Source organism: Papaver somniferum, chromosome 5 (genome assembly GCF_003573695.1).
Source record: "Papaver somniferum cultivar HN1 chromosome 5, ASM357369v1, whole genome shotgun sequence".
NCBI classification, from domain to species: Eukaryota; Viridiplantae; Streptophyta; class Magnoliopsida; order Ranunculales; family Papaveraceae; genus Papaver; species Papaver somniferum.
The window spans coordinates 122,159,289-122,178,493 of record NC_039362.1 but is presented as its reverse complement, the minus strand read 5'-3'; the positions used below and the strand labels follow the sequence as shown (position 1 = coordinate 122,178,493).

At 35.6% G+C, this 19,205-nt stretch overlaps 1 protein-coding gene across 1 annotated transcript; it reads left to right on the top strand.

Annotated features, from left to right (window-relative positions):
• Nucleotides 1-1,465: 1,465 nt before the first annotated feature.
• LOC113282544 (kinesin light chain 4-like) lies at nucleotides 1,466-7,209 on the top strand. Its single transcript, XM_026531570.1, has 11 exons — nucleotides 1,466-1,676; nucleotides 2,761-2,859; nucleotides 3,009-3,193; nucleotides 3,276-3,380; nucleotides 3,623-3,723; nucleotides 4,646-4,724; nucleotides 5,353-5,364; nucleotides 5,580-5,645; nucleotides 6,064-6,132; nucleotides 6,222-6,278; nucleotides 6,911-7,209. Exons 1-11 carry the CDS (start codon nucleotides 1,556-1,558, stop codon nucleotides 6,992-6,994), a joined length of 978 nt encoding a protein of 325 aa, XP_026387355.1. The 5' UTR covers nucleotides 1,466-1,555; the 3' UTR covers nucleotides 6,995-7,209.
• Nucleotides 7,210-19,205: the final 11,996 nt, after the last annotated feature.

Genomic DNA, 19,205 nt, shown 5'->3' with positions numbered 1-19,205 from the left:
GCCAAGCTAGATGAGGCAAGTTGAATTCCATTCACTGGATGCTCATACTTCCTATCAAGGCGTTCGACATAGGCTAAAAACCCGAGTGTCGTAATTTATCTCAAGATGAGTCCATTTTAATGGGAAACGACCCAAAGATCAAGACATGTCCATCTATAGATCCACATGGTCACCAGAATTTAGCCAAATTCCATCATTTAGGGACTCAAAAGTCTGTTCTTGCCGTTTTAGAAAAGTTTTTGTTTTCTTAATAAACCCTTCGCGGAACAAGGGTGAGTTGGAACGTTGTGGAAGCTATGTTAGCTGCATCATGCTCCACAAGCATGCTTGTAAGTGCAAATGGACGTGCATTTTCCTAGCTTTGAGGCCCGGATCGTAGCTTCGTCATGGCACATCGGGGAAGTTACGGCCTGCGGGGCAACGCGCCAAAGGCGTAATTTTCTGGTTCGTCACAGTTTTGCACCTGCTAATCCATGGCGGATTAATTACCTAGTTTGCCTAGGTTTAATTTCGACAAGCAAGGTCTGATATACTGCGCGAGGCGCAAAACCCTAACTTATGCAAGTTAGTCAGGTCAATTGATTGAATTCTATGTGTTGACATAGAGTTCTTTTAAGTTCATTGCCAGAGAGCAACATGCTTTTTCTGATTGAATACCTTATGCAAAGACCTTATCCTTGATACTTGGAAATTCGTGCTACTCTGCTGCGAGTGAACACAAATCGTCATGCCATATCAGCATTAAGGGTTCAGCCGGAGAACATAGCATAGAAGGCACTCAAAGAAACTTATATTAAGTGAATATAGGCGAGGCGCTGAAATTTACAGAACATCTGGGATGGTTGCTACATTCGCCAGTCTGGATAAATTTCATGTAAGTATATTGAACGACTCAATAAACATGCCGGTGGAGAGGTTAGCACTCACGGCACTGTTTCCTTGCAGAGTGACGTCACATCAGATGTAAGGTTTTACAATTTTAACCCCAAGCTAAAAACCACCATCAACAACTTTGCAAGGTGGCATATGACTAATTGTAAGGGATTTTGCAGGTAACTGCATTGGTGCTCAAGGGAAATACTTTAATGGAGGAATGATAAAAGGGCTGGAAGTGGAAGAGCTGGAATGCGGGTCCATGAAAAAAGTTGCATCTTGGGTAGTTTCAAAGAATCTAAGTAGAGTGATATTTGAGTCAGATAGTGAAGTTTTGATAAAGTCTGAACAATCTCAATATGTTCATTGGAGGAATCAGTCTTCAGTTCTTGACATTAAATTTCTGTTAAGTAAAATTAGACGTCGGAGATGCATCTCTGTTAAAAGAGAAGTTAACAGTGCGACAGAAAAAATGGAGAAGAGAACTAGAATTCTCAGGGCTAATTTTGAAGGGTCCAATTGCACGTGTAGTGATCACGTGATATTACCGCCATGTACAGTATTTAGTAGGTACCAGTAGATCTAAAATTATTTCATAAACCCTCTTCTTTCGAGTTCTTAATAGTATTAATTTCTCTCCGAACAGGGGTTTTCTTCTTCTTTGTCTTCTTCTTCTTCAGAGATGTTTCTGCGACAATCTGGAAGTTTACTTCGAAGGAGATTAAGATACCTCCTCTCTACTAATACGATCACTACAACAACTAAAACTACTATCAGTAGTCTCTCTTCATATCCTCCCCCAAGTAAGTTTTAACTGCTAAACTCAATCTGATTCGCTAAAATATTTCAGAGCCTAGGGTTCTTTATTGAGGATTTTCTTAGTCAAGGCTTCAATTGATTTATATTAACTGTTTTTTTAAACAAATGAATTAGATTCTTATTGATCCAATATGTTCAACCGTGTCAATTGCCATCCTTGTTCATTTGTCACTCGTACAGTAATCTGTAAGCAGGCTAATGAATTTTAGATTGAGTTGAGGCATTAGGGAGTAATAGAACACCCTGAGCTACGCGAATTGCTTATCGTATAATATTTCATTAAGAGGATGTCCATTTTATGAAATAAGTTCTAGTAAAAGAAGATCACTAAGAGGATAGAAAATGGTTAATTTCATTCCAAATCGTATACTATCTCATCCACTTATATTCACAACTTGAGTACAAAGTTATAGATGATTAATTATCTTAAACACATACCTCTCCAAAAGATAATAATACCTCAAATGAGTAGTTGCATTACCCAGTTTTGAATAAAAAATTGAGTTATTAGTAAAAGAAGATCATTACCCAGTTTTGAATAAAAAATTGATTTATTAGTAAAAGAAGATCACTTATCAGACCTTTTTATAACTCAAACCTGCTGCTTCTCTAATGGTTGTTTTATATGTGTCGTTATCATCACCTACAAGATATACAATATATCTTTTTGAATTATTCTTATTTCCATATGATGATATAGATTCCCAGATATTAGGAGTAGAAAATTTCATCACCGTTAGAGAAGTAACATGCTCTTAGAGTTTATAAAATGGTCTGATCGGTGATCTTCTTTTATTAATTATTCAGTTTTCTATTCAAACTGAGTAATGCAAATAATCATTTGAGATATTATTATTTTCGAGAGAGCTGTGTGCTTACTGCATCATAATTTATCACCAATAACCATATAACTTTGTACTCAAGTTGTGAAGATTCATTTGGGATGAGATATTGTATGTCTTGGAATGAAATTAAACATTTTATATCCTCTATTGCTTCTTAATTTTTTTTTTTTTCTCTTTTGCTCTTTCTCTACTGCCTGCATTTTTTTATAGCATGCCTTTACAGGTAATGCGGGATTTCTCCACCACAATGGGCCTGAGATTCCAAGATGGCAGAAGCTTCACTGGGACTCTTCTTTGTGGATATTACTTTCTGGACAAGCTGGTATACATTTTTGTACTGTGAATTTTTTTAGTTCTTCTGCAGCAATTGGTGTTGATGTCTTATGGATTAGGTCGTCAAATCTATTTTCTAGGTTATGTTTAGCTGAAGCGATTGTTTGAACTGCAATTTTTGTCTGCTTTGTTTATCAGCAATCATTCTTGGGGCAAGTGGAAATCTTGCATTTGCGGATGATGTTTCAGCTGAAGCGAGAACTGGTGCAGGGGAGGATGGGTCAAGTGATCTCCAGAGAGTTGAGGATGGGTCTGTGATATCAAATATCCACACATCTAAATGGCGGGTTTTTACAGATAAGGCGAGGGACTTTTTTTTGGAAGTATGTAAGTTCTCCACTCTTTTTGGCTTATTATACTTCTATTGTACAGGTGAATTGATTCCAAATGCTTTCTCTTTTCTAGGGAAAATTAGTGGAAGCTGAAAAACTATTTTTGTCAGCGGTGGAAGAAGCTAAAGAGGGTTTTGGGAAGAGCGATCCACATGTTGCTGCTGCATTAAACAATTTGGTATACCTGCATGCTTTTAATTACTTGAAGTAGTGGTTGTTAATGTGCTTTACGCCTTTACTGTCCAGATCCTTGTTAGGGACATGTTCATCCGAATGTTTGGCCGCATGTATCGTTCAGATGGATTGACATTTTGAACCTTGCTAAAAGTATATCGTATTTGATATAAAAACAGGATGTTAGTTTTCGTTACTGAAATGGAAGTTCAGTTCTTTGAGTAATTATTATCCCTTATGGTGTAGGCTGAGCTCTATAGAGTGAAGAAGGATTTCGCTAAAGCTGAGCCACTCTATTTGGAGGCCGTCCATATTTTAGAGGAATCATTTGGACTTGGCGATATACGGTATACCTTAATATATTATTCAGATAAACTCTATCTAAAGCAGTCTTTGTAAATTAGTAGTAACAAAACTCATAAGAATTAAATATACTTGGGAATTTTAAATGCTCTAAATTATGATATTTAGACTATGCAGCTACATAATTTATGTACATTGATGCATGCGATCTATGCATCTTCTTTCCTTCTCTTTAACGTATTATTGTTGCCACTGTCAAGCATGGAATTATGTCAGTAAAGAAGTCACTTGGACTTGGGAACAGTTTTTTGTGTGTTTGTACTTTTTTCTTGTGACAAAGAATAGCATAGCCATCCCTGAATTCATAGAGGCCTAAAGAGAAATATGCACTAGGCAACTCGAGAATGAGCTGAGCATCATTTGACTATATGGGAAAAAATCCTCTGTGGTGTTTGAACATGTAGATCTGAAAGCCTCGCCAATGTGAATTTTGTAAGAAGTCCAATCTGTATTTGTAGAACCAGTAGAACCTGACACATAGTTACTGCTGGTTAGCAAATTTTTTTCTCTACTCTGATCATGGATTCAATAAAGCACTAAGGAATGCCACTTCTTCTAAGATTTCCTAACTAGATGATGCATTCTGCCCATCCTCAGGCCATTCCGTTTGACTGATTTCAAATTAGTTTATCTCTATCTAAGTTCAGATAGTTTTATTGACATCCTTTTTGTCGCCAACAAGCATCCTGCTGCGACATCCCAATCCAAAGGCTTTCCTTAGCAGGAAAATACAACTGCTTGCCACAAGACATAAAACATGTAAACTATGTGTTGTTTTCTTATGACTTGAATTTTGTATAATTGGTCCATAACCAAGCGTACGTCATGTTTACTTTTTGTCTTTGGATGCAAATTGTGAGATAATGGAATATTTAGAATCTGGCAACTGTAACCAATTTTATACAGTGTTGCAGCCTCTCTACACAACCTTGGGCAGTTTTATATTGTGCAGAGGAAACTTGAAGAAGCCCATAACTGCTACGAGGTAATGGTTTCCCATCTGGTTCTACTAATATCTTGTACATAGATTCCTTTTGAGGTTTGGTCGAGCATTTTTTTGCTAGTCTGAGTTGAGATGTGGAATATGTTTATGGTATCCGTTGATTAGTTGTATAGCGTACCCTAAGACATACTTACTCAAGTCATTTTGCACCCAGAAAAATTTACTAGTACCCAGCAACCTTTACTCATTTTTAAATCTGTGGACGAGTGTGTGAAAGGTATCAACCTGGAAAAAATAATATCTAAACTCATTTAGAGTTACGATCCAGTGGCCCTTTAAACAAAATTTTGTTTTTATATTTTTTGAACCAATTTAGATTTCGGAGATATGTTTGGTATTTTTTTTTCGTTATATGATTCCGGAACCAGGCCTTTTATATTATATAAGACAGAAAAATGATAATATTAGATACATAATTTATGTGTCTGAATTTTGGTCACATGTCTTTTGGTGATTCCATTTTCAGTTTCCTGCATTTGACATGAATCGAAGACTTCATTTATCGCAATTGTGATCTCTTTAATTGTACATTTATTTTTCATATTAGATTCTATCTATTGACTGAGGCTCTTTCTCTTGTTTCGTTTTCTTTTTCCCTCTTCCCCTGCAGCGTGCGTTAAAGGTATCAATCTTATACTACTCATTCAATTCGTACTCGGCATTTCTTTTATCTTTTTCTTTAATTTATCCTTTCATATCGTCACGGTAATTTCAATATATTAAGTTGCAAGTGTAATACTTTATCTGTTCTTTTGTGTGTCATCCTGTATATCTCGTCTGCATATATGTCTGTGAGGTGTGAAATGAATACCTAATATTTTCTTCATAAACTTGTAGATAAAGAGGCGTGTTCTTGGACAAAACCACACAGACTATGCAAATACAATGTATCATCTGGGAACGGTAGCGTTTTATATCTCTTGCTTGCTTAATTCTGTGGTACATGTCCTTGATTCTACTAGACTAGTATTAGCTCCATGAATTACCAAATATGCAGGATGTTTGTTTTCTAGTGGGAATGTATTGGAAACATGTTATTGTTGAGTTATTTACTTGGCAATTATCGGAGCTAAGTAGTTCCTTTTTGACAAAAACTGTTCAGTGGTATGACTATATCTTCTTGTTATAAGAACAATTATATGGATATCATGGGAATTTGCCATCCTCCCAAATAATTGATGGAAGCCTCATACTGTCATAGTGATTTTCAATGACGCAGATGATTTGGTTTCCACTGTTCTTAGTATTAGAATGATTTGTTCTTTGTAATTATGGGTCATGGGACTGATACGACACATGGTCTTTTTATTCACAACTACAGGTGAAGTATCTTCAAGGAAAGGAGAATGATTCTGTGGCTCTAATTCAAGATTCTATTAAGATACTAGAGGTTTTTCTGATCATCATGTTTGATATTAATCTGTAGAGCTTCTTTTTTCTTTTCCTTTTTTCGTCTTCTTGATGGCTGGAGTTTCTTAGGAATCTGGCTTAGGACAATCAGTTGCTTGCTTGCGGAGGCTGCGGTATCTTGCTCAGGTAAAGTATATGGTGGCCATCATATGTCAAATGGTTTTGAGGTTTTTTCTTTTTTTCTTTTTCTGAGTCACATTTACGCCGACTGATTGAGAATATTACTCAGGCACGCACAGACACAAACATATATATTATGACAATGTGGATGTGTGCTCAATTATTTAGATTTAGTGAAGAATGGGGATGAGCCATTGTTAAGATATTCAAGTATAGAAAATAACCAAATTTCATAACTCGAACTTCTGACTACATTTGATCTAGGTGATCGGCCACACCTTCCCTAGGCATTTAGGTGAAGTGAGGTTGTCAGAATCTGTTTAAGTTTGGTGTGTGTATGAATGCTAAGAGACCTGTGCTTAGGCATCATGGTCTCGTGAGTGCTTGCATATTTGATCTTACTTAAGCTGAATGGTTGCCTAGGGTTTATACTTTAAAATGTTTGTCAAAAGCATCTGTTTAGTCTGAATTTCTTTGTATTGATTGTAATGGTAATGCCAGTATGTAGTGCTTAATTACCAAAAATGTGATAAATATTCGTAGATATAGTCTTTATTAAATATGGCCAAGAATATCATAACTTATGATGTCATGCCTTCCTCGTTTCTTAAAGCCTGTAACGTGGGGTTTTCTTGTAGGTATTTTTGAAGTCCAATCGACTTTCAGAGGCTGAGAATGTACAGAGAAAAATCTTGCACATCAGGGAGATGTCAAAGGTTTAACTTATCTTTTAATGCCTATATTTTATTCTTCTTTTTGATACTAATCATTTTTATTTGAACTGTATTTTCAATTTTTCATGTAACTTCTGTGGCCCAACTTCATAAGTTTTATTCCCCGACTGTCGGTCAACTTTTGTAGTACTGTTTGCTTCAGAATTTGTGAGCATGATAAAATAGAATTATTATATAGCAGAAATAAACGAAGAACTTGAATATCTTTCTTTTTAATACAAAAATTCTGATTGAATAGCTGAATTACATATAGTCCTCTTGCATACATAATTGTATCCATAGAGGGAGTTCTTCGGACCATTCTTGCTCATTAACAAGGCTAATGCCATATTTGGCAAGAGAGTCAGCAACATGGCTTGAATCTCTATGAACAAATGTGCAAATCCAACTATCAAAACTAGATAAGATAGACTATCTACTACAATGTTTCTTCTGGTAGTCCATTTTATGGACTCAAATTTATTATTAACTGTTGAAATCACATTTAAACGATCTTCTTCCAAATGAAGATATCGAATCCCTTTTGTTTTAGCCCATTTTCTAAGAGCATTGCTTCTGCTTGCTCTATCTAATGTTTTTAAGTGGCAGCATCGAACTCAGTGGCAAACAAAGTGTCATTGTCTCCCATCCTCGTCACGAGGTTGTTAGGATAATTACATATGGGATTGTTCCATCCTCATCATCTGTGTCTCTTCTATTTGTTTCATGGTAATTTAAGTGAAATCTTCCCTGGATAGCATTCTGGTAAAGCATTGTAAAACGAACAAGAACCTGCATACTTGCATTTCTTTGGCTCAGGCCAAGTTTGCCCGGTCTTGCAGAGTACAAATTTTTATCAACATCCCAAATTCTCTTCTTGGAAATATAGGAGATGGGACCTGAATATGTGCCAGCTTGAGTATGACAGCTGTGAATATAGTTGTTGTTAGTAACAAACCAGGAGTTGAATCAATCCGGAAAGTTTGTGTTAGAATAAAATCCCCATGATTTGACCCATAGAGGTGATACCGGACTTGAGTTGTAACATGACAGTTTAGGAATAAATGTGTCATTGTCTCTTCCCTACTACTGGAAAACTTGCAGATATGATCAATGTATTGGAAAATACTAGCTGATTTAGCATTTGTGGGTATGATACAAAGATTGATCTGGATAACATGAGCCACATCAATTTTCCATATAAAATCACATTTAATTTATTTCTGATCAATTTTTGCTCTATAAAGAGACTTAACAGAGAAGTTTCCGGTGTTAGTCATCTTCCGCTGGATTTGATCTTCGTCAACAGGGTGATGAGAGGTGTCAGTAATAGCCTTGGATTCAATTAGATTTACCATAGGTTTAATTTGGCGTATTCCATCCCCCTTCTCTAGGAGAAGGTTTTCAGCAAAAATGAGGTTGTTAGGAAAATTTTCAGGTTTAATTAAAATGATAGTGACATCAGATGTCCAAGTATCATCCCATATGCTAATTCTTTTACTGTTTCCAATTTTTGATATGCTATGCTCTTGGATATTGCTTATTCTTTCCAGAATGCCTTTCCAGATCTATGAATCTCCTGCCTAGGTTTTGTATTCATATTTTGCATATGCTTTCCTATTAAATATATGATATCCATTAGCTAAAACCAGAGAGAGTCATTTTCCTTCTCCAGGCGCTAACCTCTTTTGGTGATCATAACACTGTTAAAGAATTCAATGTTCATGAAGCCCATACCACCCAACTCTTTTGGCTTGCAGACAGCAGTTCAGGCCTTTGGGTTATAACCTATTGGGTTGTCTATATCTTTGCCTCAGACCCCAGAAAAAATCCCTTTGAATCCTGTTCGGGTCTTGACAATTTTGCTTTGGCAGTTTTAAGCAGTTCACCTGGTATATGCTTGAAGATAAATTGAAATTATTAAAGTATAGCTCCCTGTTGGGTTGAGGATGTTGTATTTTCCACCATCCAGTCTAGTCTTGAGTATATCAACACAAGGTTTAAAGGACAAGATTTTGTTTCTATGAGTAAATAAAGGATAACCTAGATACTTGTCATTCATATCTATCGTTTGAACTCCCATATTGTTGCTGATATTGAGGCCTAATGTTTCACCAATATTCTTTCTAAAAAAAAACCCAGACTTATTGAAATTGACAAGTCGCCCAGAGGTAAAAATGAAGATCTTGAAAATGTCCACCAGGTTCTGACTTTCAGTCTTGTTGGCTTATCATAAAACCGTGCAATCATCAACAATAAAAGGTGACTAATAGATGGAGCTTCCTCGCAGGTCTTTATACCATTTATTAGGCCAATCACTTCATCTTGTATGGGGTTTATGGAAATAGCCTCCATGCAGAAGAGGAAAATATATGGGAGAGATGATACCCTTGTCTGAGCCCTCTTGAAGGATTGAAGAATTTGTCAGGAACAACATTAATGAGAGCTGCTGAGTTGGTGGTAGAAGTGCAGTGATAAATATTGTCAAATGCCTTTGCCATATCTATTTTGATGCCCACAGTGTTATTTCTCTCCTTTCTTAACACAATTGGATCTCATGTTGTGGATGGCCTCATGAGTAACAACAACGTTGTCAGAAATTTGTCTGTCAGGAATGAAGACTAATTGGTATGGTGAATCTATTTTTTCCAGAAGGGGCTTCATTCTTTGTGCTATAAGTTTGGATATTATCTTGTAGGTTATATTGCAGAGTCTTATAGGTCCGAAGTGGCTTGGGATGAGGGGCTATCCACTTTTGGGTATAAGAAATATAAATTTGGATTCATTTATTTTAATATATGCCCGGAAGAGAAGAAGTTCTTTACCATTTTGACAAGATCCTTTCCAACAATGTCCCAGTTAGCTTGAAAGAAATTTAGTGGGAAGCCATCTGCGCCTGGAGCTTTGTCATCAACCATGCTGAACATGATTGAATTGATTTCTTGTATGTCTGGAATTTTATTGTCATTTTCAAGCTGGGTGATGGTGGTTGGGATGAGCTTGATAATATTAGGATTTGTTTTATTGTTCTCAGATATTTCCAATCTTGTGAAGTGGTCCGTGAAACATTGACGTTTTGTTTAGCATCAATTATCCAATTTTTATTTTCATCTTAAATTGTTTCAATTCTGTTTCTTCTAGTTTTGCATTTGCTTATCTCGTGAAAGTATTTTGTGTTTCTATCTTCTAAGGGACGCCATCTAAGGGAATCAAGTGCGTAGAATATTGCGAGGTTCAAGATGCGTAAGGAACACTACTGCAGCTGAATTGCTTGGAGGGTTATTTCGGTCTCAACTACATTCTAGTCCGAAGTCTAATAGTAAGTTAGTGCACGTATAAGTTTAATACAATGCGGTGTTCAACGCTGGACGAGGTCCCTACATTTTTCTGCATGTGCAGTTTCCTCGTTAACAAAATATCTGGTATCTTGTGTTTTTCCTTTTCCGTGTTATACTATTTTATACTCTCTCCTTTTCAAAATAATAGTTTGGTTTCATGTGAAACCTATTATTTTGAAACAAAGGAAGTATTTATAATATGAATAACACAATTAGTACGTAATTAATCCATATAGTTTAAGTCCTTATTGATCCAGATAAACAAGATTCTTTCTTGTCGAATTCGCATCTTGAAAGATAGATTGCAAGTTTCACACTTGTTAGAATGAGGATCCTCTTAATACATATACGACTAGATTGATCATGGATATGAGATGGTTCAAGAACTCTTCTACACAATCAGGTTCTCATACCTTTGGTCTAAACATATTGATTGTGGAAGAGAAAGAGTAAAACTCTATATACAATCTTATTCTAGGATCTTTGATTTGACCTACTTGTGATTTATTAGGTTTTGTCCATACATGTTGCCAAACGAAAAAGTTGGTGGTGTACTTGGCACCCTCTCCTTTTCACTTTGCTCGATATGTTGTGCCATATTACCGAATGATAGCTTCACATATTTCTGCAATGGCGGATGCAGAGTATGATGGGAGGAATCCTCCAGTGCAGGTACCAGAGCAAACTCCAGTACCAGGACCGTTACAAGCACGAACTGGTATTTATTCTCGCCAACTCGACTGAGTATAAGTCAAACTGAGGCAGCTAGGCGCACAACCAGGAGTGGTCATCCTTACCAACAACACATGAGGGTTGATTAGGCTGAGAAAGATGATAGCGAGTTTCTTTTGGGTAACATTATTGGTGTGTTATTTTTTGATTATTTTTTGGATTATGGTTATGTAAATATGTGGATTTACGGTTAAGTTGGTGTTTGGTGAACAAGGTTGAATAGTTTTTTTATCACTTTCTGGATGAGAATGGTTGATTCTATTATGTGTATTGATGGTTTATTTGATAGTGTGATTTCTCTTTTCTTTAGTTGCCTGATTTGAAATTGTGGATGGTTTGGTTTAAAGGGTTTATCAATTACAGAAAATTAGAATAATCTTTTAAGGAGTAAGCAATTGATTTGCCTAGGATAGTGGCAGTGATATGCAATGAACACTTCATATTTGGGTTTTTGATTTGGTAATATTACAAGGTAGTTTCAAGGGGTTTTTTCGATTCCAATGGGGTGAGGTCTAGTACGAGAATACATATTGATAATGAGATTCAGATGGCTAGCGTAGATTTTTCTCTTCCTTTTGGTAGTAAGGAGATGAGAGATGTGTTGGAAGATAAGGGTATGAGATTGGGTTTGGGTTTGAATTGTAGTTCTTGTAGAAGTAGGATTTAGGTTATAATGTTAAGAAAGTGATTTTGGGGATTCGAAATTCTCCAAATGGTTTCCGGGATTTGAGGTGTAGTGATTTTGAGTTGGTTTTTGTAATTGAGATTCTCCCGTAACATATTCATCTCAGTGATTTTGAGACTGATTTCTTTAGCAATTGAGATAGTGATTCTGTTGTTTTTAGTGATTCTGTTGTTTCTTTGATTGAATTTAGCTAGCTGAATGTGTTTACCATCATATTTCGACGGGGTTTCATTTTTGAGAGAAATTCTTCATGGGATTCCAGCAGAAAAACGGTCAAAAATAAACGTTAGTTGACGTTTACCCAGGCAACAGTAGAGAAAGCGATTAGCCTGAGAGAGACTCATGCAGAGATAAGATAGACAAAGCACATAAATTAATATTCCAATGACTCATTTATGATATATGAGTGTGAAATACGCATGCGTTATCATGCATTATTGTTGTGCTTGCACACCTTATAATCATACTTATTCTACGATATTACAAGAGAGACCATTTATGGACTCGACCGAACATGAACTTTCTATGTCAATTCGAAAAAGTATCTATCTATGTCAATTTGAGAGAAGAATTGGGTCAAACAGTTTTTGAACAAGGTTATTCAAAATAGTGAGACTCAAGCACCTTGGGAATAGTGACGACATGCAATTAGAATTATCGGGGCGGTGAAAGGAGAGGATCAACAATCAAGGTGACAGGATTCGAACATATGACACTGGGCTTATGAGACTCATGTTCTTCCACCAACCAATTGAGTAAAGCCATTCCCAAATTCTTTGGAATTAACTATATGATTTCAAACATTTGAACTCCTACTTCTTTCCCCCAAAAAATTTAAAGGAAAGGGAAGAATTGAGACGAAGAAGATTCTTAGGTCGTTGAATCGGTATCATATATGAAAACTAGAATATAAATAAATACAACACAAATGTGTAGGTACATTTGTTCGCCTTCAGATATCTTGCCATATCTGACATGTTATAGACAGGAAGGAGATTTACCATCAATTAATGGTAAATCGTGGACACATACATATATATATATATCCTTGACATACTGAAATAACTTCCATTACTGGTATCAAACCAATAACTATTCAAACAAGCTAAATCCTCTAATCGATAATTTGGCCAAAGAAAAAAAAATCATAAATTTATTTCTATCTCTACCTCATGAGAGATAACACTTGAGCAAGCTTATATATTGTACAAATTCATTCTATACTATAATACTAGAGAACCACAAGTCTTTGTTTCCTTTTCATTGTTATCTGAAGTAACTTAAAGTATACCTCAAATCATAATTTCACGTATTTATAAAACTTGGTGTCGTGAATTTGTGATGTTGGAGAAAACTGAAGAAGAATAAATTACCAGAGTGTAGTATCCTTAGGATTTTTTTTTTATAAAAGGAGGTTTCACTCATACCATTAAAAGTACCATAAGTTCCATAACTGGAATTTTGGTACTTCATTACATCTGCATTCCATGTTTGAATGTTTAAATAAATTAATATAGTTCTTACCTCATTGTGTATCCAGTTATGAGTGATAGCATATATGTTACAAAAGACAAAAAGTTCTCCTGTCAAGATAATTTAGGATCTCCTAATTAAGTTAAATTCTTGAGCTAAAAAGTTTATATGAAACTTTGTGTTGTTTCCAAAATTTTCGTTGATATGGTATCTCTGTTTTCTGGCTTCAACATACATTCCTACCAACGACACCAGAGTGGGTTTAGAGTCGCTCCTAAAATTGATAATGTGGCAACTCAATCCTATCGCCCATTGGAAAGCTGCATTTGCTCCATGTTTCTCTAGTTCTTCTCTGGTGTTGTAATATGCGTGCAAACCTCTAGCTTCCCTGACTGTTCCTGTAAAGTCACAAAGAGTAAACCAATTCCAGCTTTTGTTCTAGAGTTCATCAAAGTAAAATCAATATTTAGTTTCATTGTCATATTTGATGTTGGTCCTTCCATTGATTGAGAAGTAATCTGAAGAGTCTCATCAATATGTGGATTATAGTATAGTTGTTGCATTAGGTTATAAGTTGCCCCGTTAACATTGTTATAGCTATTGATAAACTTTAAAATGTTATTTGATGTGACTGCACTATTCAGATTTTTCTTCTTAAACACTACATTACACCTTGCTTTCCAAATGTACCATATTATTATACTACAAAGCACATTACAGTCTATTGCATAATTTCCTCTATCTGGGTTTTCAAGGCAATCACTTAGCCAATCATGAAAAGTAGTTGTTCCGTTAAGAATAAACTGCATAATAAAGTTAAGATGCATCCAAACCTAAGTAGTATAGTTGCATTGAACAAAAAGATGTGTTAAAGATTGTTGTCCTTCATTACAGAGTTTACAAGTAATATCTGTATCTGGGATTACAACCACCACTCTCATACTGTTAGGAAGAATAACATGAGCTGCTTTCCAAAGAAAATATTTTACAGAAGAAGTGATATCCATACTCCATATCATGTTCCATTTTTTATTAGTATTCCCATTATAATTTATTCGGTTATATAAGGATTTCACAGAAAACATACCTTTGTGGTTTAGGGTCTAACGAGGAGTATCTTCCTTATCTACATGAATTGCTATAATCTTGATTTTCACTTTAGTTTCATTATCAAAACATTAATTGTTATAAACAAAATGATGTGTGATATATTTACCACTTTCTTGTAGTAGCACTCGATAATATTGAATAAAACAAGATTTTTTTTTTCCTTTTTTCTAATGTTGCAAGGATTATATGAGTAGAGAACTGGTATGTGTGAGTTCTCGTGCATTATTGTTGTGATTGAAACATTATTACTTTGTGAGAGATGAACATGCCAAATAATGCTTGAGCAAGCTTATATTATAAAAATTCATTACTAGGGAATTACAAGTCTTTATTTTTTCTTTATTGTGATCAGCAATAGAAGTAGTTCACAATATACCTCGAATCATAATTTTAGAAATTTGTAAAACTTGGTGTTGTGAATTTGTGATGTTGGAGAAAACTGAAAAAGATTGAATTATGGAAATATAATATCCATGTGATAAACGAGCCAGAAACCTAAGAGTTGATAGTATAAATATGAAGGCTATTATTGGGGCGTCACATTCCATTAGAGGGGCGTCACCTAATAGGACAAAAACGGATCACCCGTAAGTAATTTCAAAAACCCCTTATCTCAAATAATTGTGTAATGACCAAACGATCCTTATTTATTTAGTTAATTTTAATTAAATTTAATTATTATCTAATTAAATTAAGAAGATGAATTTTGATATATATTTGTAAAGTCTGGGACAAAAGTTATGTGGGAAAAAAACTAGAGAGGAGGAAAAAGAAAAAATTGGAGATTTTTTTCAAAACCTAGATTGTTTGATTTACTCAACAAAAATGGATGAAACAAGTTAGAAATTCGAGGTGGGTGAATCTTTGTATGATAGAGAAAACAAATTTTACATTCCTCATGTTGGAGACCAAGAGATTGATGATTTGTTAGATGGTAGAGAGCGTTTAACACAAAGTGATGATGAATCTCCACCAATTGAAGAAATAAATCAACAAAGTGAAGAACCAATGATTGAAAATCAATAGGTACACCTCTAAACTATCTCCTATGGGTTCAATTTCGCTCAAAACTAGCTTAAGTACGTAAAAAATTTCAGATTTTTAGACTTTCATGGCAGATTACGTCTGGGTTGGGCTTGGTTTCCAACCATAAGCTAGTTTTACGCCTGGGTTTGGAAGAGGGTTTGGTCTTCGTTACCAACCGTAAGTTGGGTTTACGCCTAGGTTTGGGATAAATCCGAGCGTAACTGGTTTCCAATAGGACAAAACTTGATAATTACGCCTAGGTTAGATTCATCCAAAACACAGACGTAAATAGTTTTTGCATGGGTATTTATTACTTGTTTTACGTCTTGGTTAGGATTTTGGATTCCCAAACGTAAGTGAGGACGTCTAGGGTATATTTTCATCGTTTCCAACCGTAATTGAAAACGTCTAGGTTAGAGGTTGAATTTTTCAACCGTAGCCCTTCCTATGCCTAAAACGTCTGGGTCCGTGTACCTTATAACCTGGACGTAATTCTAGTATTCTTTCTCTTTTTTTTTACTAATATTGTGATATTTTGGTTGATAGATTGTGCTTCCACCTAGCCCAATGCCTTCTCAACCTAATGCAAACGAAATTCTAACCAAAGATTCATCCCATCACTATTTGAATGACTTGGTAAGTGTTTTTTTTCTTTTTTGAAACTAATGGAAAGATATGTTGCTCATTCACTTTGTTTTTGTTTTTTTTACTAACTTTGAGTTTTTGGAACATGTAGAGATGGAAAGATAAAGAAGATGCAAAGAAATGGGCTAGAGAACGTGGCAAGTCAATTATGTGTGTTATAGTTTGTAATGGATCAACAAATGACCGCCACTTTCAAATGGTTTGCGAGTGTAGTGGAGAAAGTAAAAGTCATGTGAAAAAGGGTACCGTATATGAACCAAAGACGAATAGGAAGAATACTACTTTCACTAAGAAGACTAAATGCCCGTTCAAGCTTCAATTCAATCACAACAAGAAAAGTGTGAAAAGTGAGGAGTGGTATTGGTATTTGGAGAAAGTTGTATGCGGTTGTCATAACCATCCCGTACCGGATACTTTGCTATCCCATCCTTATGCGGCGCGGCTTAATGATGAAGAAAAACTCATTGTAAGTTCCATGACGGAAAACCGTATGAAACCTCTTGATATACTTGGTCATATAAAGCTCGTAAACCCAAAGAATGTTTCTACTTTGCCAACCATCTACAACGCCAAAACAAAATTGAAAAATCAACAATGGGAAAATAGAAATCAAATGCAACAATTAAGGCATTTGGGGGAGAAGTATATCTCCACCAGCCCACTTAAACTGTTTTTCCGTCTCAGCTTTCTCCCATCCAAGTGTGTCTTTAACAAGGACATAAAGGTCTTCCCAACTCATATTGTTGTCAAAACCTTCAGAAACAAATTTTCCTTCAACGTTTAAGTTCAAGATTTGCTTCACATCATCCGGCGTTATTGTCGTCTCACCGAATGGAAGATGAAAGGTATCGGTTTCTAACCAATATCGCTCTCTAAAGGCACATGCAGTAATAGAATCAAACTCGTGCTGATGGTTGAGAATTCCATTACCTAGCCTTGTATCCACTACAAGATCACGAACCTCTTTACATTCTTCACCTAACGACCAATAACCAGCCTTTTTATGTTTCAGTTTCTTTATCGCAATTTCATGATCCTACAAAGAATGTATAAACAACAAATTTGTTAAGAGAAAGTTGTTAAGGCAGTAATAGAATCAAACTCATGTCTAAATTATACAAAAATAAACAATATATCAAGTTGAACAAAATCATGCAAAATAAGAGAACGTTATAGATTATTACCCTGCTTTCGCAAACCTTAGCAACCCATGAATGTGGATAACCGAATAAGACCGCATATTTATCGGGCGCCTCACCCCAAAGTGCACCATTCTTCTTCTTAGGCAACAAATTACTTCCTTTAGGAATATGCTTGCCTTTTGGTGAAGGTTTCTTCCTGGGCTTCTTTTCCTTCACTTGAGGTTTAGGAGTAGCTTCAGGTGAAGCAACAACAACTTGTTTCCCTTTTCCTTGAACAACAACTTCTTCTTCTTCTTGTCGATTTGGTGTATCTCTAATCACGAGTGTACCTCCCGATATCATCGGTAGTTGAAATTGTTCCCCTTCAATTTCTAGATCTTGGAAAACATTATCTTCCTCTTGAGATGCTTCGGGACATCTTGAGCTACTTCCTTGAGTCATATCCTTCTTCTTCTTAGCATCCTTGTGGAGACCTCTATGTTCTACCCCACAATGAATTTCATGGCGAGGCGTAGGAGTATCTTTTGGCGTTAAATCATTTCCTCTCTTCTTTTTAGCCTTTACTCTATCAGGATTCCTGCAAATTACAAGAAATAAATTTTACAAAATTAGTTTGAAAAAAATTTAGAGGATTCAAAATTAATTATGTCTGGGAAAAATACTTCAAAAACCCAGACGTAGAAATTTACGTCCAGATAAAAACTTCACGAAACTGGACGTACCAAATTACGTCTGGGAAAACAAGTAACGAACCTAGACGTAGAGGCTTACGTCTGGAAAATAGCTTCAAAAACCTAGACGTATTCCAATATGAGCTTTCCTCTCAAAAAGATACAGGAACAATTACGTCTAGTTAGCCTATAAGATAAACCCAGACGTAGAAAATTACGTCTGGGAAAACAAGTAACGAACCTAGACGTACAGGCTTACGTTTGGAAAATAGCTTCAAAAAACCTAGACGTATTCCAATCTGAGCTTTCCTCTCAAAAGATACATGCACAATTACGTCTAGGTTAACCTATAAGATAAACCTAGACGTAAATACAATTCTACAGTTGAAACTAAGGGAGCCCAGACGTAAACCACATGCAAGCTATTTCTACGGTTTGAATTAATCAAAACCTGGACGTAAGTTCTTCAAAAACTGAAATTACGGTTGGCGAACCTAGACGTAGCACTAGTAGTTTAGATACTGTAACTAAATAAAACCCTAATTTTACTCCTATTTCATTCAATCTTCCTATTTTAAGCATAAAAACGAGTAAACAAAGATGGGTTTGTTCGATTATTACCTAACATACACCATGGGTTGTTGTTGAGGAGTTTGAAATTGTAATTCTTGAGATGCTTGAACCGGTTGTTGAAGATGAAGATTTGGGTCTGGTGGTTGATTGAGAGGCTGATTCCCATCACTGGCAGTTTGCTTCTTCCTCATCCTTAGTAGAGATTTCAATCCGACGATGTTGAGTTTTCGAATCGCCGATTAATCGAAAACGATGAAGTGAATTGAAATTGACTGTGGAGGAGAGGAAGAGAAGAAAGATGAAAGAAGGAAGATTAGAAAAGATTAGATTTTTATGTTTTTATTTTAGTTAAAGGGTATTCTAGACATTTTGTATCTAAGTGAAGGATATCTCATAACCACTTTTTTGGACACTAAGAATCCAAGTGAAGCCGCTCCAATGGAGTCTGACGCCCCAATAATAGCCTTCATAAATATTGAAATGCTTAAAGTTTTGTAAACATCTTCCTTTTGTAAACAAACAAATTTGAATAGGCAAGAGTTTCGAGACTAAAGAATTAAAGTAAGAAAATGTTGTGTACCAAAACACTGCCTCTTAATCACCCATTTAACTACTTCAACAGTTACCGTACCCACCAAAAGTATTTCTCTTTCCCGCCAAAACCAAAGCTCAGTTACATTTCAGCTAATCATAACAACAATCTAGTCCTTCCAAAGCTGAAACAAACTCATGATGAAGATACCAAACTTCAAACTCCTCCTACCCAATCATATTATTCTTCTCTTATCCAAGACTGCATCACTTCGAATTCTTTTGAGCTTGGTA

What these genes read in the sequence shown, in the direction of transcription:
- LOC113282544 (XM_026531570.1), top strand. Translation starts at nt 1,556, where the DNA reads ATGTTTCTGCGACAATCTGGAAGTTTACTTCGAAGGAGATTAAGATAC. An exon ending in CTGCTGCATTAAACAATTTG is followed by an intron (nt 3,381 to 3,622) that starts GTATACCTGCAT and finishes CTTATGGTGTAG; the next exon opens with GCTGAGCTCTATAGAGTGAA. An exon ending in GGCTGCGGTATCTTGCTCAG is followed by an intron (nt 6,279 to 6,910) that starts GTAAAGTATATG and finishes GTTTTCTTGTAG; the next exon opens with GTATTTTTGAAGTCCAATCG.